At 43.1% G+C, this 25455-nt stretch overlaps 2 protein-coding genes across 2 annotated transcripts in view; one reads left to right on the top strand and one right to left on the bottom strand.

The window, feature by feature from the left end:
• The window catches only part of DOT1L (DOT1 like histone lysine methyltransferase), a 96500-nt gene extending 87369 nt beyond the window's left edge, over nt 1-9131 (top strand). Inside the window, exon 29 of the mRNA XM_081312921.1 lies at nt 1529-9131. The gene's annotated coding sequence lies outside the window, so the exon portion shown is untranslated. The remainder of the gene's footprint in view (nt 1-1528) is intronic.
• A 2872-nt stretch (nt 9132-12003) lies between these two features.
• PLEKHJ1 (pleckstrin homology domain containing J1) lies at nt 12004-25325 on the bottom strand. The gene is made up of 6 exons (XM_081312923.1): nt 25210-25325; nt 20519-20586; nt 18428-18494; nt 15572-15662; nt 14808-14871; nt 12004-13822 (listed from the first exon to the last, which is right to left on the bottom strand). The coding sequence occupies exons 1-6, from the start codon at nt 25301-25303 to the stop codon at nt 13757-13759; spliced, it is 450 nt and encodes a 149-aa protein (XP_081169049.1). The 5' UTR covers nt 25304-25325; the 3' UTR covers nt 12004-13756.
• Between the last annotated feature and the right edge of the window lie 130 nt (nt 25326-25455).

Below are 25455 nucleotides of genomic sequence, written 5' to 3'. Positions count from 1 at the left end.
AGCAAGAGCACTTATAAACTGCTCCACAGTGCTTTACAGCCCTCTCTAAGCAGTTTACAGAGTCAGCCTATTGCCCCCAATAATCTGGGTCCTCATTTTACCGACCTCAGAAGGATGGAAGGCTGAGTCAACCTTGAGCCGGCCAGGATCGAATTTCTGGCAGTCGGCAGAGTTGGCCTGCAATACCGCATTCTAACCATCGCGCCACCACTGGAAGAGGGTTGCATTGTTCCCTGGGTGACTATAATTCTTTTTTTTTTTTAAATTTAAATTTGTCAACCGTTTCAGAAGCGGGCACCTCTAGAAATGAGTTTTATAATTAAGAATTGTCCTGGCCCAAAGTAGGTGAGGCAAAGAGAAAGGAAAGAAGCTGCATCAGACCTGTGTACCTCTATGCCAGGGTTCTTCAAACGTGGCCCTTTTATGACTTGTGGACTTCAACTCCCAGAATTCCTCAGCCAGGCACGCTGGCTGAGGAATTCTGGGAGTTGTAGTCCACAAAAGTCATAAAAGGGCCAAGTTTGAAGAAGACCCCTGATCTATGCTATGAAATACACAAGCTGGATTCATACAGTATAATAAGCCAAAGAAAAGCAATCAATATTATGGCTTGGTGTTATATTTTAATAGGCCTCTGACGGCATGAGTGAATTCCAAGCTTGATTCAGTCTAATATACCCTTATACTGGAGCATAATGCCAGGTCCATCAGTCCAAACTACATAGGCTGGGAGTGGAGACAGATGATTCAGAAGGAGGATTTATCTATTAATTTTCGAGATTACCTAACTATTGGGCTTGCTTAACTATGTTGAATAATCATTTGACTAGGTTCACACAGTGTACTAAGTCAGGCCTGGAGTTAGGATGCTTGGGAAGCCCCTGTCATTTTTTCCCCCCTGAATGTTATTTATGTCATGATTCTTTAATTCATTTATTTATGATTTGGTTGAATTTAGGAGCTGCCCAACTCCAGTTGAATCATGTGTGGTTTTAAATGTGGCAAGCCTCCCAGACTCTATTTGCAGTTGGGCGGCCTCAATATCCAATAAATAAATAGATAGATGAAAAACATTGTGCAACTTCATTATATAGTAACCAATGAGCTTTAACTGGGGATGTTTTGTAAATTCTAATACAAATTTTATTTAGCCCAGATCAGGAATTCTTTGAGGTTTATTCATCTTGTTGGAGGTAGGCAGGGAGCCTTTTTTGTTACAAGTATTGTTAAGTCGTTGGAAGCAGTCGGTCAGCAGGAAGTCATCATAAATTTGCTCTTCATTCCCATCAACCTTCTGCATGTCGACAGTGCAAAAACTGGAGAAAGTTCTAAGGCCATCTTGTTTGCTTGCTGAGAACTTTATTTTAGACCTCTCTCACCCTGTTGTTTGGCAGTCTGGAAAGAATTACTTAATGAAAAAAAAAGTCATTGTTAACCTTTGGGGCTCTTGTTTAAAAATGCCTACGTAAAGTTCAATTTTGCCCTTCCCTTTCTTTCTTTCTTTCCTTCCTTCCTTCCTCTTTTGCAGGTAACTAGGACTTCTACCTCAACCTGATGTGACCTATGCAAGGACAACATGGACCAACTTCTCTCAGCTCCCACTGAAGGTGCTTGCCTCTATGGCTTAAGGGTTATTCCCCCACCCAACTTCTCTTTTACTACTGGACTCAAACCTAAGTCATAAACATAAAACCAGAGGAAAGAAAATGCTACTGTGAATCTTAAGTTAAAATATATATATATATATATATTCAGACTGCAGAAGAAAATGCTTAGAAACAGCTTCCAGTTTGTACTGTCGATAGAGTAGATATTTATATATTTTTAAATGTTTAAAACCCTTGACGACATTTTTGTTCCACCTAAAGTTGTAGAACTGAAAGGAAAAAAAAGAAAGAAAAAAAGAGGAAGGGAACTTTTAACAACAAAACCATCATTTTCTCTGAAATAAAAAGACTGGCACATCAGCAGAAATGTAACAGAGCTTCTCTTGGTGCTATTGACATCTGACAAAATGTGCCTCTCCAGTTCTGAACTCATGGTGCTTTTTTTTTTTAAATTTTTGGCCTGGTGGGGATGATCGACATGAAATTTTGTGATTTCTGTACATCACCTGGCTTCTTTTATTCCTCCTGCTACCATTGGACACATGCCAGCTGGCTAGTTTTTATATTGAAATCAAGAAAGCAATGGATGTGGGAGACGGGAGGGGGGGATAGCTCTTTTGAAAACTTTATTTTTTAATGATTCCGACATTGATGTAATTTATATTGCAAGCCACGATCAGCTGTCTCTCTCCCTCCCTCCCTCCCTCCCTTCCTTTAGCCTCTCCTGGTGGAATTCAGCTGTGGTGCTCATGTTGGGCTCTCCACCAGTGTTCAGACATGCAGTGGTTGTTTGGAAGGGGGTACTCTGCCTTAATTGTGTGAAAGCCAAAGGGTCGCGTTAAAAATTTTGAGGGGCTGAGTCACTGACGAAAAGAAATTGTATCTTTTATGAATATGGATGGTTATGAACATGATCCTTGCCATTCCAGGTGGTTGGTTTACTTTGGGCAATCAAGTATCAGAATCAGGTTGTTGACTTGTCAAGTCTCAATAGTTGCCATGAAGGCTGACTCTGTGAAGCTGTGAGTAGACTAGCCTCTGCCTTTGTTTCCCAGATCGGTTTTTTTTGTTTTGTTTGTCTTGTGTGAAGGCCTTCCAGGATCATTAGATCCCAGCCCTCATCAGCCCCAGCTGGCTGTTGGTCAAGGATGATGGGATTTGCCATCATCTGGAGGGCCATGGGTTCTTGACCAGTAATTAGGAACATTTTCTCTTTTTCTCCCTCTTTGTTTAGGGGTTTTGGCATTGCATCTTCATATTGTTTGAAGATTAATTGTTAAGAAAGGAAGATCCAACCAGCTAGTTTTGACTTTTACACCTTCCCCTTGGGAATACCTGGTGAGCTTATGTATTTGCAGATCTCTAGGAACTTATCTAGGAGCTAGATAGGAAGAGAATATTCCTATCTAGCTTTATCTTCTCTGTAACCACCTCCTTTGTTCTTTTATAAAGGCACAGGTCCTTTGATGTTGGTCTGACTGTTTCTCTGTCAAACTTGAGAAGTCAAGGCAGCTGAATCTTGCGTCAAGAGTGGGCTGTCCTTCAGGTTCCTCTGCTGAGTTGATTCATTTGAAGTACAGTGTATTTTTTTAATTAGCAAGATTTTAATACTTGACTGAGAAGCAGCTTTGGGTTTTGTTTTATCAAATTGAACACCTGCTGGTTTTGATATATATATATATCAAGCTTTTAATGAAGCTTTTAATATTATTTACTTTCACATTAGAGGAAACAAACCACAACACTCAAAAGTTAATTTTTATTATTACGCTGAGTATATTTTTTAAGGAAAAAAAATCAAATCTGTGATTTGGGAGTTACCAGTTTACAGAGGAAAATATAAGGCACACAGTTCGGGAAAAGCAACAAATATTTTATAGAAAATGACAGTGACTTCTCATTTATTTTTGTATCAGACTATTCATAGTAAAATAGGAAGAGGGATATAAAGTCTGGTTTAATTTTTTCCAAGCATGTAAAAGCAAGTGTGAAAGGAAAGGAAAAGTTTGGTGTAAACCTTGGAACAGAAAGGAGCAAGAATCACGAGTAGAAATACAAGTTGCATCAAGGGTTAGGGTTAAAAACAGGTCAGTGTTCCCATTCAGTGAGACCCAGTTGATCATATTAAAAAACCCCAATACCTTTTTCAAATTTTGAAAATACCTGCATGCAGGCTTAAAGCTCTGGATAAATCTACAGTAATTCCATTTTTGCCTTTTTTGGTTCCCCAATGCATATCCTTCTGGCTATTTTAGACTACTACTTCTCTTAATAATCTCAGCAAGCCTCACCAAAGTTGAATGAAATTGTGAGAACAGGCGAAGGAAATCAGGCTGGGTGGGGAACAATGCTTTAGAAAGAAAGATGAGCTTTTCTGATAATGATGATACTTAAAAACACCCCAGGCTTTGCATAATCTCTGCATTTGTTCCCTTTGAGCCGAAAGAGGAGGGGGGATAAGGAAAAAAAATGGCCAAACACAGTTTCCTTTGAGAATAGAAAGGTTTTTTACACCAGTTGCGTAGCTTGGGACAGAAGGCTTTGAGACACTTTGCAACCTGGAACAAACTCGGCAAACAGTTCTGTATATTTGAGATTCCAGGGTGATGAATCACCTTGGATTCAGCTGACTTCTCTTCCCCCCCCCCCACAAGGGATACCATTTGAGAGGGGATGCTTTGTTAGTTAAGAAATCTTTCCAATAAGCTTGCCTTCTCTGTAGAAAGACCTGTGCCTCTCTGGAAAAATCATAGTGTTGAGCTTGTTGGCAGGCCCAAGATGGTCCACCAGGATCTAGGCATCTAAGTTTCTAAGTGAGAGGAAGTTTCATGCATTTTTCATAGAATGTGGCTTCTTTATGGGTGCTTTTCTTCCTTCTTAATGTGAATGAAGAGCTAGCTTGACCTTAGACCAGTGTTTCCCAACCTTAGCCATTTTAAGATGTGTGGACTTCAACTCCCAGAATACCCCAGCCAAACTTCTGGGAAGTCCACACATTTTAAAGGTTGGGGAAATACCGACACAAGACTTTAAACTCAGCAGAAGTGGAGCAAGACTTCTTTTAGAAAACCTGGATCTTGTATTAATTCTTTTAAAAGTCTGTGGAGATTCTCAGTCATCCATGTCATATTTGTCTCAAAAGGCAACCGGACTTTGTTTTTCCTTGAAGACATTTCGCTTGTCATCCAAAAAGCTGCTTCAGTTCTCTCATCCAGAACTGAAGAAGCTTCTTGGAGGAGAAGCGAAACGTCTTCAAGGGGGAAAAAACAAAGTCCAGTTGCATTTTGAAAAAATACCTTTGGGACAATTCTTCTAAAAGAAAAATAACCTGCATCCAAGTTTTTCATACGTGTGGAGTTATCAGAGCTTATACCAGGGGTCTTCAAAGTTGGCCCTTTTATGACTTGTGGACTTCAACTCCCAGAATTCCTCAGCCCGGCACGCTGGCTGAGGAATTCTGGGAGTTGTAGTCCACAAAGTCATAAAAGGGCCAAGTTTGAAGAAGACCCCTGATCTATGCTACGAAATACACAAGCTGGATTCATACAGTATAATAAGCCAAAGAAAAGCAATCAATATTATGGCTTGGTGTTATATTTTAATAGGCCTCTGACGGCATGAGTGAATTCCAAGCTTGATTCAGTCTAATATGCGCTGGCTGAGGAATTGTGGAAGTTGAAGTCCACAAGTCATAAAAGGGCCAACTTTGAAGACCCCTGGCTTATACCCTGAAATCTGCTCGCTCTTAGATTCTCGTCTGATATTGGTGGAGAGAAAGGAAGGTGAGGAAGCTGCCTATTATTTGTTAAGGACTTCTTTTGAGGAAATAATCCCCGGTTTTCTTCAGGATAGTGCAAGAATCCTCTCTCTCTCTCTGTCTCTCTCTCTCTCTCTCTCATGATCTTGCTAGAATAATATTTAACTTCTCAGTTTTTCACTAGGTTTGAAAGGAATTCATTTCTAGGGTTTTACGCAGCCTCCTTCACAGTCTCTCATCTTCCATTAGGAATTAGGTATTTTTGTTCTGTATTGGCAGATTTCACTCCAAATGCAGACACTGAGCTGCAAATTGGCATCTAGAGAAAAGGAAGAACATGAGCCAAAAGTGTCTGCAGAGCATTCTCTGTCTCTTAAGCTCTTTTTCATGCTTTGTGCTACTTAAAAGTGTGTTGGGAACTCCCGTGAGCTAGCTTTTGCATTCTACAGCTGTCCTGTAATTGGTTTCAAATCTGTCCTGAAACAAGTGGGTGTATCAGCTTCTATTTTCTATTTCTTACCCTATATAGGGTATATGAAGAACTGTCAATATACGGAGAGGATAACCCGCAGGTATATAAATTGTATTAGGTCCCCCAGCCCCTGTGTTCGACAGCTTCAGACATTCTTTAAAAGTTGGCAATTTAATATGATATACTTCTCTGAGTGGGAATAGCACAGACATAATTGCGGGAAGGCTATTTTTCCTAGCTTGCCCCGAGGGAAAGGAAGATGATTAGGAAATGATGATGTATTTAAGGCACAGGAACATGGAGTTTCAGTGTTTGTCCATCTCAGCAACGTGCTAACTTTAAGATGTGTGGACTTCAAGGCTGGCTGGGCAATTCTGGGAGTTGAAATCCACATGTCTTAAAGTTGCTGAATATGAGAAACATTGCACAAGAGGGCTGTTGTGTTCTGGCTGGGTATAAAGGAGAGGAAAGGATTTTTCATACTTGATATAAGAGTTACAGTATAACTTGAAGCATGTATAGCACATTCACCTGCATTCTTTAAAACCTTCCTCAATTCTCTCTCTGGTGGCTGCAAGGGCAAGCTCTGGGGTGTGTGTGAGTGTGTGTGTGTGTGTGTGCGTGGCGGCATCTTGTTTGTTGTTGTTTTTTCTATTTTTCGTCCCCTATCGAAATCCCCAGTTTTGTTGTTCTATTGCCGTCCCCTGAAGTTTAAATAAGGGGCCATGGATTAGGAACCTCTTCAGAATATATTTGAGCTACAGAATAAGACAGCATATGGTTAATATTTTTTTTTAAAAAAAATGGGTGTGCTGATCTAAATACATGTTCAGTGAAGTTAATTTTAATAGAGCACCTATTACATAATTAGTTGGCTGTTTGTCTTTGGAAGAGCAAGATTCCAGAAGAGGGGGCTATGAAGCTATCTTCCCCAAGCAGTCTGCCTTATTCCACGATGAGCATTGAATTTCTTGTTGGTGCTGTTCAGGTGTAAGAAATGCATAATGCAAGAAGTTGGATTCATGAAGCCTAACTGTTGTGAAGTGTTCTCCAGCTACATGGCTGAGCACTTGATTATCTCACTATTTCTGAGGCTGAGAGAAATCTCTATGGTGCTCCAATCAGTTCTTTGCACTACTGGGTATCGGGAAATAACACTCGTACACTTTTCGACATGGAGTTTGTCCTGGCTGAGAAGAAAATCAATGGCTAAGAACTCTTTGGAACGTTTCTGGGTCAGCTGGGATGTTTAAGTGGAGTGAGCTAGTCACAATGCCTCATAGGCACTTCAGTGCTTGCTGAGTTTTGTGGGTATTATTCCTGCATGTCTCCAATCTCAGCTGCATGCTGGATGCAGCTAAAGAAGGAAACCAGATCTTACCTGTTAAGTATTTTTCAGCCTATAAATGCACAGAAAATTAAACTTTTCAGCTGATTAGAAAATCACTGCCTGTATTTCCCGCAATTGCATTTTCAGGAGAACAAGCGCAAACATTCAACCTAACCCCATTTCAACATGGGTTATGGTGCTATTAATCTGGGTGCTTTCTCAGACCAGCCTGGGATCTGTCTTATCCATGTTTCTTCTTAGTTTCTTCCAAGCACAGGTACAGCTGATTTGTCACTGTTATAATCTTGTGTGTCGTTTGTTCTAGTGTAAGCTTCTCGTCCTGGATTGATTAATGAAATGTGGCTTTATCAGTGCTGAGTGTCTTGATGGCACCCCTTTCATCTGTGTACTGGGAAGCGTGCAGTCTTGAGATATAACCATTTCATGTCTTTTGCTTCCCTTCGTCTGCCTTTAAATATCTTGACTTATCTTGCATCTTCTCTTTGGCCTGATATGTAAGCATTTTTTTAAAAAAAAATATGCTCAAGAGCCCCAAATCAGTGAATGAAATAATTGTCTACAATTGGATGAAATTGGAGGTTTTGGGGGTGGGGGAATGTTGTGTAAATTCATGCGTGCTATCACAGCAGCAAAAATCAGAGAAACTTGCATCCGAGGGACATAATTGTTTGAAAGTAAGAGAACTGAGGGAAGGGCACGTATTCTCCCGAGATTTATTATATATGCAGGGACCTAGAGATGATGAAACAGACTTTCACTGCGGAATCCGATCTGGTCTTTTTGATGCAGGAGGTTAAACATGAAGGTTTCATCCCCAAAGTTTCTAAATTAGCTTGTACGGATCCTTAATATTCCGGGAGATCTTTTAAAAATCTGCCTAAAGTTCACAAGAGTTGCAGTTTATAATATCCAGTAATTATTTGGGGATATGAGGAGAGTAAACTCAGTTTATGGGGGGACTCTCTGGATTCCAGGGTGGCAGCCTTTTCAAATGCCTGGTTCAAGCTGAAGTGGTCCCCTGTGCAAATTTTAGGAACTTAACGAGGGGGATTTGCATATTGTTTAATTTATTTTTTCCCCCGTATGCTTCTGTCCTACCCCCTGCCCCCACCCCCACATAGGTCATGCTGCAGGTATTCAAAGATTATTACCCTTGCTAATTTTTTAACTTTCTGAGATTTTCTTTTCTTTTTTTAAAAAAAAGGGGAAAAAAAGATGGGTAAGACAAGTCTAATCTGGTGACTTGTGTCAGCGTTTTGCATTTTTGAGCCTTTTGGATATATTCTCTGCAGAATGGAACGGAACTCTGTGTTGGAATTGAAGGGGAACTTCAGTCAGTAATGGAAATTGCTGCTGCTCAGGAATTCATTTGTAAAATAGTAAAAAAAATTATATAAAATCCATTTGTAAATGGATTGAAGAGAGTATCCATTTTCTTAAAAGGTGGCAATATGGGATGTTTTTTTTCCTAGGGTCTAGGAATCGATTTGTATACATTTAGCCCATGAACATGACATTTATTTAAAAATCAAATTTTCCGCTGTGGTAGGACTACATAGGTCTGAGCTGCAAAGAACCAGATGACGGCAAAGATGCAGAAATCTCCTTGCTGCCTTCTAGTGGCTGTCCAGAGCCTTGCAGTCCAGATCAGATAATCCTAGTCCACTGTATCTTTGTCTCGTCTTGTTTTTTAAACTTTGCTCCTTAAGTTTTATCTGCCATTTTTCCATAAAAGTCACATGAAAAATTCTGGCATGTGTATATATGTATGTAATAATAAGCTTATCTACTATATATTTTCCATTCTTCTGATCTTTCCAATTCTAGAATTTCCATTCTAATCTTCTTTGAATCTTCCCACGCTTCACTTTGATTTGTAAATGAAAGAAAATGGCTTTGAAGTTTGTCTTTATATTAAAAATGTATGTATTTTAATACACTGTACTAATGTGGTGCTTCAATTCATTTTAAAGTTGGCTTGAGATTTTTTTCTCTCTCCAAACGCAGGACGCTGTATTATGAATTCTTTGCCATGAAATGCAGTTGTGGCCATGACTTTATGTGGCTCTAATTGCTAAGCAAATGTAATGGCAAAGACAGATCTAGCAATTATATTACATAAATGTAAAATATAAAAGTCTTCCACAACCTTATGTGGCTTTTGACTGGGCTCAAATATCAGATAGCCATCATCAATATTTTCTGTTTCCTGGGAATGTTTGTTGGCATTAGCATGCTGAACTAGAGAAGGCTTTGCAGAAACTATGATGTACCGAATGCCGTACCTTAGGGCAGAGGTGGGGAACTATGGCCCTTTTATGACTTGTGGACTTCAACTCCCATGCCAGGCTCAGAAATTCTGGGAGTTGAAGTCCACAAATCATAAAGGGGCCATAGTTCCCCACCTCTGCCTTAGAGCAGGGGTCTTCAAACTTGGCACTTTTATGACTTGTGGACTTCAACTTCCAGAATTCCTCAGCTAGGCACGCTGGCTGAGGAATTCTGGGAGTTGAAGTCCACAAGTCATAAAAGGGCCAAGTTTGAAGACCCATGCCTTAGAGCAAGGATGGCGAGCCTCTTGGGCTCGGTGTATCCAAAATTCGAAAAATGCCTCCCCTGACTCTGTTGGCATGTAAAACACACACACACACACACACACACACAAACACACACACACACACAAATGGACAAAAGAGGCCTCTCCGGACCTCCTCTCCAGACCATTTGGAAATTGTGTTGAAAAGACTTACAAGGTTTTTAAGATGCTTCAGAGGCTGCATGAGAGCAAGACCATCTCACAGGACTTGCAGAGGGTATGGAAGCCTGGTGACACCTGTGTCATTTATTTATATCCCGCCTTTATTTTTTTTATAAACATCTCAACATCCAATACTACTCCTTCCTCCTATTTCCCCCACAACAGCAACCCTGTGAGGTAAGTCGGGCTTGAGAGAGAAGGACTAGCCCAGGGGCAGGCAACCTTGGCTCTTTTATGACTCGTGGACTTCAGCTCCCAGAATTCCTGAGCCAGCCATGCTGAGGGGAAAGGGAGAAGTTTCCAAGCTGAGCCATGCTGGCTCAGGAATTCTGGGAGTTGAAGTCCACGAGTCATAAAAGAGCCAAGGTTGCCTACCCCTGGACTAGCCCAAGTCAGCTAGCTGGCTTTCATGGCTAAGACTCGGTCTCCCGGCTTCTAGCCTGATGCTTAGAAAGGTTTGCCATCACTGCCTTAGAGCCATTCTATCAAAGGACCTGCTTGCCCCCCCATCACCTTTTCACTCTAATGTCCAGATGCTGCTAATTATATCAATTATGGTAATGGCAGAATCTGCAAACTTCTTGCCTTCAGATGCCGAGTCCTGTCAGAAGCCGCAAACATGGCCAATATTGAGACAGTCTGGGGGGGGGATTTGGTTTAAAACATTTGGAAAGTATTGGGTTGCTCACCTTTCAATTTTGACTTCTTGTCATTTCAGTGACAGATTTAAGACTGCAGATGGGCTTGAGGTTAAACGTTGGAGGCATTAAAATTCTTAAAGAGATTCTCGCATGCATGGCAGTTTTCCCTATCTACAAATAATATAGCTCTGCCCAAATAACCTCTTTTCGTTCTCTTCTCCTGATTTGCAAGAATTCTTGCTCCAATTATAGCTTGGGGGGGGGGGATTCTCAACGAAAATGTCAGAGAAATGTGTTTTGTCCTGAGAATAGGTAGTTAAGTAAGTAACTGGAAGTTTACAGAAAGCACGAATGTGCTTTATAAGCCACACAACCTGTTACATCACAAAGAAGCAAACTGGTTTTGACTTAACGTGTTTTGTTGCCAACTCAGACAGGTGCTTCTGGCTGGACCACTTGGTTGATAAGACTGGACAGCCACTTGTCAGAAATGGTATAGGGCAGTGATGGCAAACCTTTTAGAGAACGAGTGCCCAAACTGCAACCCAAAACCTAGTTATGTATCGTTGGATGCCGGGTGGGTGTGGCCCATTGGGTGGGTGTGGCCCACTGGGTGGGCGTTGCTTCGGTTGTAACGGCAGACTGGGTGGGACTAAAAAGTTTAATCAATTCCAACTTTGCAAGATCTTTTTTTTTCCGCGAGAAGTTGAAATTGATTGGTTGAACCTTTTTTTTCTTTTTGCACACGGTGGCGGAGGCCTAAAGCGAAAAGGTTTTATAAAAGCCAGCTGAAGGCCTAGGACTGGGGCGACGGCGCGTGTGCCTACAGAGAGGGCTCTGCGTGCCACCTGTGGCATGTGTGCCATAGGTTCGCCACCACGGGTGTAGGGTCTCCTTGAGCAGGATGACCTAGGTCAGGGGTGTCAAACTGCCAGCCCGCAGGCCAGATGCATCATCCAGAAGCCACGCCCACCGCATTGCCGGCAATGGCAAAACTGTCCCGATACGTTGCATGATGTCACATGACGTCACGAGTTTGACATGTCTGACCTAGATGGACTAGATGACCTATAAGTGCCCTTCCAACTCTGTTCTTCTGTATAAGGTTCTGACAGATTACATCCCAGAGTTCTGAAGGAGCTGGCAGATGTTATCTTGGAACCATTGTACCATATCTTTCGACTTATGCAAGATTGCCGATCTAATTTTTCAGTACATCTAGGATGCCATTCACTAGACTTCAGCAAGTTTCCTTCCTAAATATTTACCTATGCTGAAGGACAAGTAGATAATAAGTCACTAAGTAAAGGTTTGCTGAAAGCCCAAAGCTCCTACTCGTTAACAAATTCTTTTAAGAGTAATAGCAAAGCAGCAGAAAATAAAAGCAGGTAAATAAGGCAAAATAAGGAAGCCCATCAATGGAAAAGTAATTGCTTTTTTATTATACAGAGATGGAATGGTAGGGGAAGAGAAGGGAGATTTGAGGGTGTAAAATGTAGTACAGTACATCTTGAATTTCTAAAGGCTCTAAACACTTTTTTAAATAACCACAGGCATTCTATTTGAGAAGCGTTCCCCCCCCCCGGTTTCTGATAAAATTAAGAAAACTTAAAATGCCTGAAGAAATTTCACATGTCTTAAAATACATTCAGCTGCCAGTTCCCAAAGTTGGACAGGAAAGACACTGGAAGAAGCAACAGAAAGACTTGAGTAACACTCAAGGACAAATCGCACCCGAATGTGGCAGATAAAAAGAGAAATTTTACAGGCACCAGAGCATTTAGGAGTGCATTTTCACGGCTGCCGTGAACCCCCTACACTTGTCACCCATAACTTAAAAACACCAAGCATAGAAGATTGAAGAGAGTCTCTAGTCTCCCTTTTTATTCTTGCAGGAAATAATTACTACAGATTGTAAGGCTGCCAGCGATGCCAAATGATCTGTTTACCGCATCAAAGGCTGAAGATCTCCTGTTGAATCTATTGTTTCAGATCAGCAAGCCTGGCCCCTATCTGTTTTGGACACTGATTAACATCTAGAACCTCCAATGTTCAAAGAAGCACAGTGCTTGCTTGCTGCGTTCATTTGGCAGCCTGCCTCCCGCTTAAAGCATTTCACATCTAGAATAGGTGAAGGACTGCCTATCCATTTTGTGTCTGGGAGGAACTGCTGACCTTGGTAAGCTTCATGATTGACTGCAGTAACTCCTGAAGAGACAGTCTCTCCATCCTGCAGGCCGGTAAATACAGTATCTGCTTCTGGTCTGAGTCAAATGCTTAATTAGAGCCAATGCAGGGAGATGGTAGGACAGAGGGCCGCATCAGCATTGCAGTTGCCCTCAGGGGGCCGGGTGGGTATGGCCAGGGTGGGTGTGGCCTACTGAGTGGGCGTGGCTAGAGTGTGTATGGCCTACTGGGTGGGCGTGGCCAGCTCTACATCATTCGCATCAAGGGTGGCTATGGGGGCCTGGGCAGGAGTGGGACAGATCTGAGGGTCTCTGGCAGAAGGAGGGTCTCTGGGCCAGGGCCAAGGCAGTGGGGGCCCTTCCCTCACTGTTTCCAGGATGGCTTCGTGGGCCACATGAAACCACTTCGCGGGCCAGATCCGGCCCCCGGGCCTTGTGTTTGACATGTCTGTGGTAGGCAAACCACCTCTGACAGAAGTTTGGGAGGGTCTGGGAGTGTGAACACTGCAGAACTAGGATACCTATTAAATTTATCCCTGCCGATGGACTACACCTTCAGCCATCTTCACTAAAACCTCAGGGCCTTACCAAGGGGGGGGGGGGTTGAAAAGAGCATTAAAATCAAGGCCTCCTTCCCAATGTAAAACTCCCTTTCCCCATTTCCTTCATTTTTACAAGCGTATTTGCTCTGCAGGCGTGTATATAACAATAGAGGCAGAACTAATAAAAATTAACCCAGCCACAAAACTGACCCTCCTTATCAATAATAACCCTTTCATTAGAGCTGTGGCTATTGGTAGTAGCAAAACTGAGATCACAAAGCAATGGGATAACAGCGTATGTGGGCAGTGTGGGTGGGGTTTTTTGTTTTGTTTTTTAAGAAACAGATTCCCTTTCCCCTCCCTTCAGTTCATAAAAAAAATAGAGAATTTACTCTGTTGACATTTCAGCAGTTGGGAGTTCCTCTGTTCACCTTATGTAGGGTTAAAGTTTCCGTGCCCCCAGCTGGAAACGGGCTTCCTCTGAGATGCCGTATTGTTCCAAGGGGTCCTGCAGCCAAAGAAGCAAGAAGGTTGACAGTTTGCTCCAGCCAGTTCTTTGTGTTCTCTTCTATGCTGGTTAAAACTGCCAGCTACCTACGTTCGTCTGGCATATGTTCCACTGAGCTCATGTGTGTCTCCTTCCAAGTTAGCAGGTGCATTGGCTTGGTGGTGAACAACACAGCATGTTTCTCTCTCTCTCTCTCTCTCTCTCTCTCTCTCTCTCTCTCTCTCTCCCTCCCTCTCTCTCTCTCCTCTCTCTCTCTCCTCTCTCTCTCTCTCGAATGTGTGTCAGCTTGCCCAAACAGGTGAGCAGAAGCTCAGAGAGACAGGGGGAGGGGGGAAGAGAGAGAGAGAGGGAGAGATGGGGGGAGGGGAGGGGAGAAAGAGAGAGAGAACTCATGCACAGCAACCTCTATTTCTTTTTAATTAAACTTCCAAGTTTCCCCTCTCGTGCGCGCGTGTGCATTTTGCGGCTCCCAGTGTTTTTCCCCCCTCTGGGAAACGGGTCCAAGTGTTTAAGGTTGCCGACCGCTGCCCCAGTCTCTTGAAATCACATTTCTGAGTAATTATACAATTGTATCTATATTCACATGAGAACAGGAGCAGAAAGCTATTCATGTCTTCCCTCTCTTGCTTCAATTGCTATCTTCTAGGCCCAGTTGTTTCCCAACCTTAGCCATTTTAAGATGTGTGGACTCCAACTCCCAGAATACCCCAGCCAACACTGTTCTAGCCCATAAATGTTATCAAATGCCTTCGGAAAAGAAGCTGCCCTATATGGCCCATTCTGAGAGGAAGCACTCCAAAGCCCCCCTCAAATAGCCACATTTCAAGCCACTCAATGCATTCACGCAACATACCCCCACCCAAATTAAAATAATTCACAGCGCAGTGTGTGAAGCTGGCCGGTGTGTACATCTCAAAGGCCTTAAGTATTCTTAGCAATCAGGATGCTCTGGAATAAGAACTGCCATTTGCAGCCACCGGCTTACCTTCCCGGTCATCTTCTGGATCTCATTCCGATAAAAGATCAAGCTGCTTCTCATGAATTCGTAACTGTAGGATCGAAAGAGAACAGGAGAGCTGAAAGAACTGATCCAAGATTTGTTTGTTGGGAAGAGACCATTTTGCTCTCTGATGGCGAGAAAGAAATGTAGGCCAGCAGAGATAAACCTATTTTCTCCCTTGCTTTTCCAAAGCAGCCCCAAAGTAGGTGGTGAATGTTTTTAAGGCAACGTAGTTATAGTGCCTAAATCCATTGCAGGTGCCAAATAAAAATTAAAATGTATCAGATACGGGCTTGCCTTTAATTAAGGTAAAGGTAAAGGTTCCCCCGCACATGCGTGCTAGTCGTTTTCCAACTCTAGGGGCCGGTGCTCATCTCCGTTTCAAAGCCGAAGAGCCAACGCTTGTCTGAGGACGTCTCCGTGGTCATGTGGCTGGCATGACTAGACGCCAAAGGCGCACGGAACGCTGTTACCTTCCCACCGTAGTGGTCCCTATTTTTCTACTTGCATTTTTTTACGTGCTTTCGAACTGCTAGGTTGGCAGAAGCTGGGACGAGTAACAGGCACTCACTCTGCTATGCGGCACTCGGGATTTGACCCGCCAAACTGCCAACCTTCTGATCGACAAGCTCAGCATCCTAACCCACTGAGCCACCGCGTCCCTTTGCCTTTAATTGGTACTCTCCAAATAGGTAAGACAAACAGATAAACGAGTAAGATTTATCAGCCTTCAGATGAGTTGAGCTCACCTGGCCTTGCGAAGGACCTCAATCCATTCCTGGCACTGCTCTTCTGTATCACATTCAAAGTAGTATTTCCTTTCTGGCTCTTCGTGGAAGCCTAGAAAAATAAGCCCACAAAACAGTCACCCTGACTGCTTCTGTTGCTTTAACTCAACCTTCCTGGAACAGGGAAAGGATGTCATGGAGCCTGTTGGTTAAAGAATTTCAACGGGCTCCATGAGTCTTCGGAGTCCAGGAAGAGACTCTTCTCCGCCGTTGCCCTTACCCTTCAGAGATGAGGTTGGCCTCCACTCTCTTGGCATGCAATCCTGGGGGGGTGGGGGGTAATTACCACCCTGAAAACACTCCCATTAGCTTTTACTTTGAATTGAATTGAATTTATTAAATTTATATGCCGCCCTTCTCCCTAAGGACTCAGGGCAGCTCATAACAATAAAGTTAAAAAACATAAAATACAAAATTTAAAAAAGAATTAAACGATAAATATAATAAATACGTAACAATTAACCCAATAAACCCAAATTTAAAACTATAGTCAGTCCAGGCCTGATTATTGGAACAACCATATCTTCAGGTCACGGCGGAAGGACCGAAGGTCAGGGGCCGTCCACAGCTCCGGAGGCAGTTCATTCCAGAGGGTCGGCGCGCCCACAAAGAAGGCTCTCCCCCTGGGGGTCACCAGCCGGCATTGCCTGGCTGATGGCACCCTGAGGAGGCCGACTCTGTGGGAGCGAACAGGCGATGGGAGGTTGACAATGGCAGCAGGTGGTCTCGCAAGTACCCCGGGCCTAAGCCATGCAGGGCTTTAAAGGTAATTACCAGCACCTTGAATCGCACCCGGAGGGCAACCGGAAGCCAATGCAGCTCGCGCAGGAGTGGTGTAACATGGGAGTATCGAGAAACTCCCATAAGCACCTGCGCGGCCGCATTTTGCACCAGCTGAAGCCTTTGGGTGCACTTCAAGGGCAGCCCCATGTAGAGAGCATTGCAGTAATCCAGGCGAGAAGTGACAAGGGCGTGGGTGACCGTGCATAGGGCATCTCGGTTGTTTTTTTTTACTTAAGTTTATCTGTGTTTTTGCTTGGCTCCTATTTTACTGAACTTGGTGATGGGTTTTTTTTTTAATCTGTAAACCACACAGAGTCACTCTGAAACGTGAGATGGGCGGTATCTATAAACTTTTTCACCCCTAAATAACATGGTAGTGAAAACTCTAATCTGACAACCATTTACCCAGAAGAAAAGATACTGACCTAAAGCAAAGGCTAATGGGCCAACTAATTAGTGGCCGTGCTGATTTTCAAGCCCAGAGGCAAAGGATTCTGAGGTCTTCCCATCAGGATCAGCTGAGACGTTGGCAAAAGACTCCCATTATGCTCAGCAACACAGCTGTTTATTGTGAGTGCTTGACAACAGAATCTTTAAATGCATTGTTTTCCCCAGGGTCTCTGTTCCCCACTTCTAAGCAGAGACCCCCAAATCAGCCCCACCTTTTCCTGTGACCTCCTTGCTATTCATGTTCCTGCTCTTGGGAAAATTGGCCATTCCTGGTTTATGATTTAATCATCTATCAACCCTGCCAGAAAATTACAGCAATCCAAGCAGGATCAAACTAAAGCCTGCTTTATTAAAAACTATCAAAACATTACCTATTGGAAGAACATCCTGGATTATCTTTATCAAGGGAATTTAAATGTGACTTTTTTTGCCACCGGAAGAAACGTAAGTATATTCTTGCAGCCGATAGAAGAGAATATTTGTAGCTCAGGATTGAACTTTAGTATCCTTCGTGCTCACTGAGCTTGGTTTTTTGCAGACGTTTCCACTACCCAGCTAGGTAAACGTCATCAGAGTTGGTTCCCCATCACAACCATCACCATTTTCTCACGCTTTTTACGCAGGGGTACCCACAGAGCTGAAAATTATGTGAAGGGTTCCTCCAGAGTAAAAAGATGGGAGAAAGGTTTCATCTCAAGCTATAGATATCTGCTTTGAAACTGGAATGCCCACAATATTGCAGTTGTGATCATGGACTGTTGAGTTTTCACCGAACTAGCTGTCTTCTCCCCAAGTCCCGTTCCCCGGTTAGTCACTCTTGAGACCTTCCTCTCTCTCTCTCACCCAGCTACATGAGGTTTTTTCCCAGCTTCCCCCAAGTTAGGGAAGAGGAGAATCAGCTGTTCTACTGCTGCCTGAAAAGGGAGTGTACAGGGCAAATGTTTTGACTCATCTTCCTCCCCCTCAAGTCCCGCTACTAGGAAGAGATTGGGAGGGGGAAATGTAGAAATAACTGTCTATGGCAGGGGTAGGCAACCTCGGCTCTTTTATGACTCATGGACTTCAACTCCCAGAATTCCTGAGCTGGAATTCTGGGAGTTGAAGTCCATGAGTCATAAAAGAGCCGAGGTTGCCTACCCCTGGTCTATGGAGATTCTCAGTCATCCAGGTCATGGTTTACCCGGATGCTTTTTCAAAAGGCAACTGGAATTTGTTTTTCTCCTTGAAGACATTTTGCTTCTCATCCAAGAAGCTTCTTCAGTTCTGACTGAATGGTGCAGGATGGGAGGATTTATCTTCCTTGCAGTCATCTTAGTCATTAGCACTCTTTCTGAGCGTCACTTGAGGCCACCTGGAGGTTTATCTGTGCCCTCAGGATCACCTGAATAGCACAAATGGGTGTGTATAAATAACTGGATAAGAAGGGAAACCAGCTGACAGTGAAGACCCAGCAAAGCTAGAGTGAATGGATTCAGCGACACTGCTACGTTCTCAATGTTAAAAAATAAAAGGCTGCCAATTTGCTAGGGGGAAAAATTTTTTTTGCTCCTGACACAACTCCACAACTCTTTCTGAAGCACTTACTGATGGAAAAGACATTTTCTTCTTCTTTGCTGATCTTGCAGTGTTCCAACAATAGAGCACCAATGGGCTGAGGAGAGAGAAAGGGGCAGGGAAAAATCAGATCTGCTTTTCAATTAAGATGGAAATGTTTACAGGTAGTCCTTGACTTACAGATACAATGGGGCCCAAAATTTTGGTCGTCAGTCATTATGGTTGTAAGTCGAGGCACCATGTGACTGTCACTTTTACAACTGTTTCTACGATGCCTGTAAGGTCACAATGGACATTAAGCGAACCTGTGTGATAATTAAGCAAACCACATGGTGTTAAATGAATCCAGCAGATCGAAAGGAGGGTTGTTGGGGTTTTTTTGCCATTTTCTGCCACTGACCACAGAACACTACAACCCCTCACACACACACACACACACACACACACACACAATGCTCAGAACTGGCTTAGGTTGAACTTAAGAACACATTCCAACTCTTAGGTCTATTACAGGAGTAGGCAATCTTATTGTTCCAGATAAATTGGATATTTTGATTTTTATTAGTCTCAGAAAACGTGACCAACAATTCAATTATAGCTGAAGGGCCATGGACCTTTATCCCAGTTGATGGCCAAATAATGGGAATTTTTTTTTAGCGATCACCCAATAAAAATATCTAACTACTACAAGAAGTACTAACTCCTTAGGCCGAGTAACTAAGATGCAATTCATATCACTTTTCAGAACAATTGCTAGCTACAGGTAGTCCTTGACTTTCAACCACAATTGAGCCCAACATTTCTGTTGTTAAGTGAGACATTTGTTAAGTGAGTTTTTCCCATTTTACAACATTATTTGCCACAGTTGTTATGTCAATCACTGCAGTTGATAAGTTAGCAACCTGGTTGTTAAGTGAATCTGGCTTCCACTGAGGTTTGCTTGTCAGAAGGCCACAAAAAAGGATCACATGACCCTGGGAAACTGCAACGGTCATAAGTATGAACCAGTTGCCAAAGCATCTGATTTTTTTTTATTAAAGAGTTTTACAAAAACAAAATTTTACAATATATCCCCAAATCCCCCCCACCCCAAATCCGCCCACTTCCCCCCCACTTCCCAGAGCTAAATACAGGATTATAGTTATAATAGTCATATTCTAAATAAAAATTATGCATAATATACAATTAACCAAATTCATAATGTGCTTTAACTCCCCTTTAACATAACTACATACGAAGTATCAATAACAATATCCCACTAAAATCTACTCATAAGCTAAATGGAACTTTTTAGTCCCATATTTGTTCTGAATATAATCTATCCATCTCCTCCAAACTGAAATATATCTTTCCTGTGAATGATCTTTCAAGTAAGCAGAAATCTTAGACATTTCTGCAAGATTCGAAACTTTAAACACCCATTCTTCTATAGTAGGCAAACTATCCTTCTTCCAATATTGTCCCACCAGTAACCGTGCTGCTGTTATCATGTTCAACATCAAATTAGTTTCTTTAACATCACAATCTACAACAATACCCAATAAAAACAATTGCGGAGAAAACTTTACCTTTCTCTTAAAAATCTTTTGAATGTTCCACCAAATTTTAATCCAAAAAGCTTTTATATTTCTACAAGTCCACCACATATGAAAATAGGTAGCTTCTAAACTACCACATCTCCAACATTTAGACTGTAAATTAGGATACATGTTAGACAACTTCTTGGGATCCAGATGCCATCTATAAAACATTTTATAAAAATTTTCTCTTAAGTTTTGAGCCTGAGTAAATTTAACATTTCTGACCCAAATTATCTCCCAAGTGTCCAACGAAATTGGTTCCTGAATATTTTGTGCCCACTTTATCATGCAGTCTTTAACCAGTTCCGTTTCTGAATCCAATTCAATTAAAGCATTATATATCCTCTTTATATGTGCACAATTTAAATCTCTAATTTGTTTTACTAACCAGTTGCCAAAGCATCTGAATTTGATCATGGGGATGCTGCAAAGATTGTAAATGTGAAAAATGGTCGTAAGTCAATTTTTTTCAGTGCCGTTGTAACTCTGAACAGTCACTAAATGAACCATTGTAAGTCGAGGACTACCTCTTTACTCTTACCTCAGCCTCGTCTGTTCGGAAGTAAAAGAGAAAATTGACCACTAACTTCACCAGGCGCTTCTTCAAGGCTGCAAAGAGAAAACAGACACAACAAACAGTTTTTATTTTATTTACTTATTTATTTATTCAATTTCTATGGCTGCCCAACTCAACCAAGTGACTGGGCAGCCATAGTTTGATAGCTGGGTTGTCAGCAGGAAGCTTGTAAGCAGCCCTTGAGTTTGGAATTGCATAGCTCAGCATCTGCCATACCCCAGCAGATCCATGCTGTGCACCTGAGACCAGTTATAATCAAAGGATGCTCCATAAATGGCACATTAAATGTAACCTTTAAAGCAGGGGTCTTCAAACTTGGCCCTTTTATGACTTGTGGACTTCAACTCCCAGAATTCCTCAGCCGGCTGAGGAATTCTGGGAGTTGAAGTCCACAAGTCATAAAAAGGCCCAAGTTTGAAGACCCCTGCTTTAAACTACTATTAGCTTCAGCATATGAGACAATACCTCTGTCTCCCTACCGGTGTCAGTTAATGGCAAAGAGTGGCTAGAATAGTAGTTTATGATTGGCAGAACTGACTTCTAATCCTCAGTCACAACATTCATTAAAAGATCTGGTACTACTCACTCCTCTCTTGGCCTATCTGTCTTTCAGCATAGTGGGACAAAGACAGCTGACCTGCAGCTTTTTTCCTTTTTATATATTTAGGACAACTTTCCACAGAACTTGTCATCCTCCAGATATTTTAGGCCTGTAACACACAGCAGGAACTGCGAGGATGGCCTGGATTTCAAGCTGGTTAGGAATGCTGGGAGCACCTCGGCTTACAACTATTCATTTATTTACAATGGCAATGAAAAAAGTGATTTACTGTGCTCACACTTATGACCCGTACCATCTTGATGGTCCCATGATCAAAATTCAGCCGCTTGGCAGGTACATGTACAGCATTTATACCACTGGGGTCATGTGATTGCCATTTGTGACTTTCCCACCCGACGTCCGACAAAGTCAATGGGGGGGGAAGTGGATTTGCTTAACAACTGCATGATTCAGAATACAGAATAACAGAGTTCGAAGGGGCCTTGGAGGTCTTCTAGTCCAACCTCCTGCTCAGGCAGGAAACCCTATACCATTTCAGACAAATGGCTGTCCAGTCTCTTCTTAAAAGCTTCCAGTGCTGGAGCATTCACAGCTTCTGGAGGCAGGTTGTTCCACTGGTTAATTGTTCTAACTGTCAGGAAGTTTCTCCTTAGTTCTAGGTTGGATCTCTCTTGATCATTTTGTCTGATCATATGTGACTCGCTCCTCCAGAATTGTGGTCTTGCTAAAGGATTTGCCAGAATTATATTCTAGAAGTGGGACCTCTAAAAGTGCAAGAGGTTTCTGGCTGTTGAAGCCCACCGAGAGCAGAGATCCCATCGTCTCCCCAAAAAGGTGCTCGGATGAAGATGGGGAATCTGGTCCATCAGATTGAGCTATGACAGGCCCTACAGGGACTCAGCCAAAATCACTATAGTCCAGTGGGGAAGGGGGTGACCTGGAGGGGAAGACCCCAGATTCTAGTTCCCATTCATCAACTGAAGATTATTCTAGGTCAGTGGAGGCGAACCTATGGCACGCGTGCCAGAGGTGGCACTCAGAGCCCTCTCTGTGGGCATGCGTGCCGTGTCCCAGAGATGGCGAGGGACTGGCCCCTGCCGTCCTGGCCCCACCCACCCAGTCTGCCATGACCACTGAGGCCACGCCCACCTGGCACCCGGTGATAAACAAGTGGATTTGGGGTTGCAGTTTGGGCACTGGGTGTCTAAAAGGTTCGCCATCACTGTTATAGGATGAATATCAAGAAGTGGGTTGGCTGACAAATACGTCAACCTGAGTTTCTTGGAGGATGTCATGTGTAAATAAAAAGCTTTTTTACCCTCAAAAGTGGCCCTAAGAATACTGAACTCCCTAATGAAATCAGTTCCATTTGATACTAGAACAAATGAGTCTATTCTGTCCTGTAGATTCAGAATGCCTTAGGGCAGTTTTCCCCTGCGCTTTCATAAACGTCTTTCTGGAGATTCACACTAAGAAAGTGAAATCAGGAGGAGTCAAAAAAGGGCATTAAAAAGTCATTAGAATCAAATATGTGTATCACACTGGATTACAACAGAGGGTGGGGGGAGTGAGGAATTACAATCCAACATAATTGGGGGGACATCGTAAGAATTGGAAAGGGGTTATTGTATGGTTTTGGTAAGGAGGTGCTAAAAAGGAGTCTATTTATTAATCCCAGATGCAATAATGCTGTTATGTATACAAGCATATGAATAAGCAAAATAGCCAAACTGTTCACTTAAACTGAATGACTTTAGTATTCACAGCGGCACAGCAAGTTACCGTCACATTCATTGCTGACATCACCCAATAAGCAAACAGTGAAGCTAATTCTCCAAGTGCAGCATCTTCTGAAATCAGGGCAGCCAAAGTACCCCAGAGACCTGACCTAAAACAAACCTCAAGAGTTGACAGCTGCATTATGATGGGGAGAATCTCCCAAGTCATCACTCCCAAGGACTGAGCGGGCTAAGAGACTAGGGAATATTAGGTCAGTGCTAGGAAATAGGAAAGGAAACATTACAGGAAAGGTACGGAGCAGAGCACCCTGTTTTGACAGGTGGGCCTTTTGAATACAGAGACCTCTGCACAGAGATGATGATGATGATGATGATGACGATGATGATGATAATGATAATAATAATAATGTTGGATCTTGGAGGTCATCTATTCCAACCCCCTGCTCAGGCAGGAAACCCTATACCATTTCAGACAAATGGCTGTCCAGTCTCTTCTTAAAAGCTTCCAGTGTTGGAGCATTCACAGCTTCTGGAGGCAGGTTGTTCCACTGGTTAATTGTTCTGTCAGGAAGTTTCTGCTTAGTACTAGATTGCTTTTCTCCTTGGTTAGTTTCCATCCGTTGCTTCTTGTCCTGCCTTCAGGCGCTTTGGAGAATAGCTTGACTCCCTCTTCTTTGTGGCAGCCCCTGAGATATTGGAACACTGCTATCATGTCATCCCTCGTCCTTCTCTTCATTAAACTACTAGACATATCCAATTCCAGCAACCATTCCCTATATGTTTTAGCCTCCACTCCCCTAATCATCTTTGTTGCTCTTCTCTGTACTCTTTCTAGAGTCTCAACATCTTTTTGACATCGTGGTGACCAAAACTGGACGCAGTATTCCGGGTGTGGCCTTACAAAGGCATTGTAAAGTGGTATTAGTACTTCACGTGATCTTGATTCTATTCCTCTGTTAATGCAGCCTAGCACTGTGTTGGCTTTTTTGGCAGCTGCAGCACACTGCTGGCTCATATGGTCTCTACATGGGGCTTCCCTTGAAGACCACTCGGAGGCTCCAGCTGGTACAGAATGCAGCCGCGAGAGTTGTCTTGGGAGTTTCCCGGTACTCCCATGTTACACCTTTGCTCCGCGAGCTGCATTGGCTACCAGTTGTCTTCCGGGTGAGATTCAAGGTTTTGGTAATGGTTTTCAAGGCCCTACATGGCATGGGTCCGGAGTACCTCGGGGATCACCTGCTGCCGGCATCAACTTCCCTCCGCCCTGTGCGTTCCCACAGAGAGGGCCTCCTCAGGGTGCCACCGGTCAGAGAATGTCGGCTGGTGGCCCCCAGGGGGAGGGCCTTCTCTGTGGGCGCCCCGGCTTTATGGAATCAGCTGCCGGTTGAGCTCCGGATGGCACCTGACCTTCGCTCCTTCCGACGCGGTCTGAAGACCTATCTATTTGAACAAGCCGGCCTGGCCTGATGGGGGATGTGTTGGGGTTTTTATTGTGGATTTTTATATTATTCTATTGTTTTAGCTCGGGCTCCTATTTAATTCTTTTTTTTTAAATTTTTGTACTCTGTATTTTTATATGTGCCCTGTTCACCGCCCTGAGTCCTTCGGGAGAAGGGCGGTATACAAATATAATAAAATAAATAAATATTTAAGTGATTGTCCACTAGGACTCCGAGATCCCTCTCAGTTACTACTGTTGAGTAAGGTGCCACCTATACTATACCTGTGCATTTGGTTTTTCCTGCCTAAATGTAGAACCTTACTTTTTTCATTTGTGCATTTATATTTATAGTTATATAACTTTATGACAAAACAGCCAAATGAAGGAAGGGGATTTTAATACGTTTGATTCAAGAAGGTATTTTTAAATTAAGTCCATTAGATTCTAATGGAATTAATTTAAAAATACTTTTTTGAATAGCTTGAAGTAGCTTGTCAGTCAGTTATCAAAAATTACCCAGTAGCTTGTGGCACCTTAAAGCTGAACCCTTTTATTATAAATTTATTACGTTTTGGTGCCAAGAAGCATTAGGCAAAAGACAAAAACAAATATAGCATACATTTATAAAGTATAAAGGGAAAATCGGTAAACGAATCAGTCATCGTGAAAGTCAAGAAGAGAGTACGGAAGGCAAAAACTGAGTAGAAGCTGGAACTGAAGACCAGTTAACCACAGTGCTGATAAAAAGCCACTCAAGCGCCTAGTCCTCAGTGAGGGTAGTTACACCAGAGGCGCTTGAACGCTTCGCTTCCTTCTCCCCAGCGCCCTCAGAGGACGCGATGAGCTTTCCCGATCTCGTGTCGTCACATCCCCCTCCCTTTCGCGCCCTGGCGTCGCTGCCCCTTCTCCTTACCGCTTCCTTTCTTGGGGGCGCGCATGAGAATCTCTGCCGCCTTTTCGGCCGGTTGCCGGGAGAGCGACAGCAGCTCCCTTTCGTTGTACCGCATCGCTTCCACCGCAGCCCCGCCCCGCCCCGCCCCGTCCGCTCAGCCCTCCGGCCTCTCGGATCGATGGCCGTCTCCCTCTGGATTTCTCCCGGATCGGAATTACCCTTACGTAATACTTCCGGGTCCGATTCCCAGGGCCTCCCTCCCAAGTC

The sequence above is a fragment of the Vipera berus genome, assembly GCF_964194415.1.
Source record: "Vipera berus genome assembly, chromosome: 1".
Lineage (NCBI taxonomy): Eukaryota > Metazoa > Chordata > Lepidosauria > Squamata > Viperidae > Vipera > Vipera berus.
Note: the sequence above shows the minus strand (reverse complement) of the source record. Positions and strands in the feature narration are given on the sequence as shown.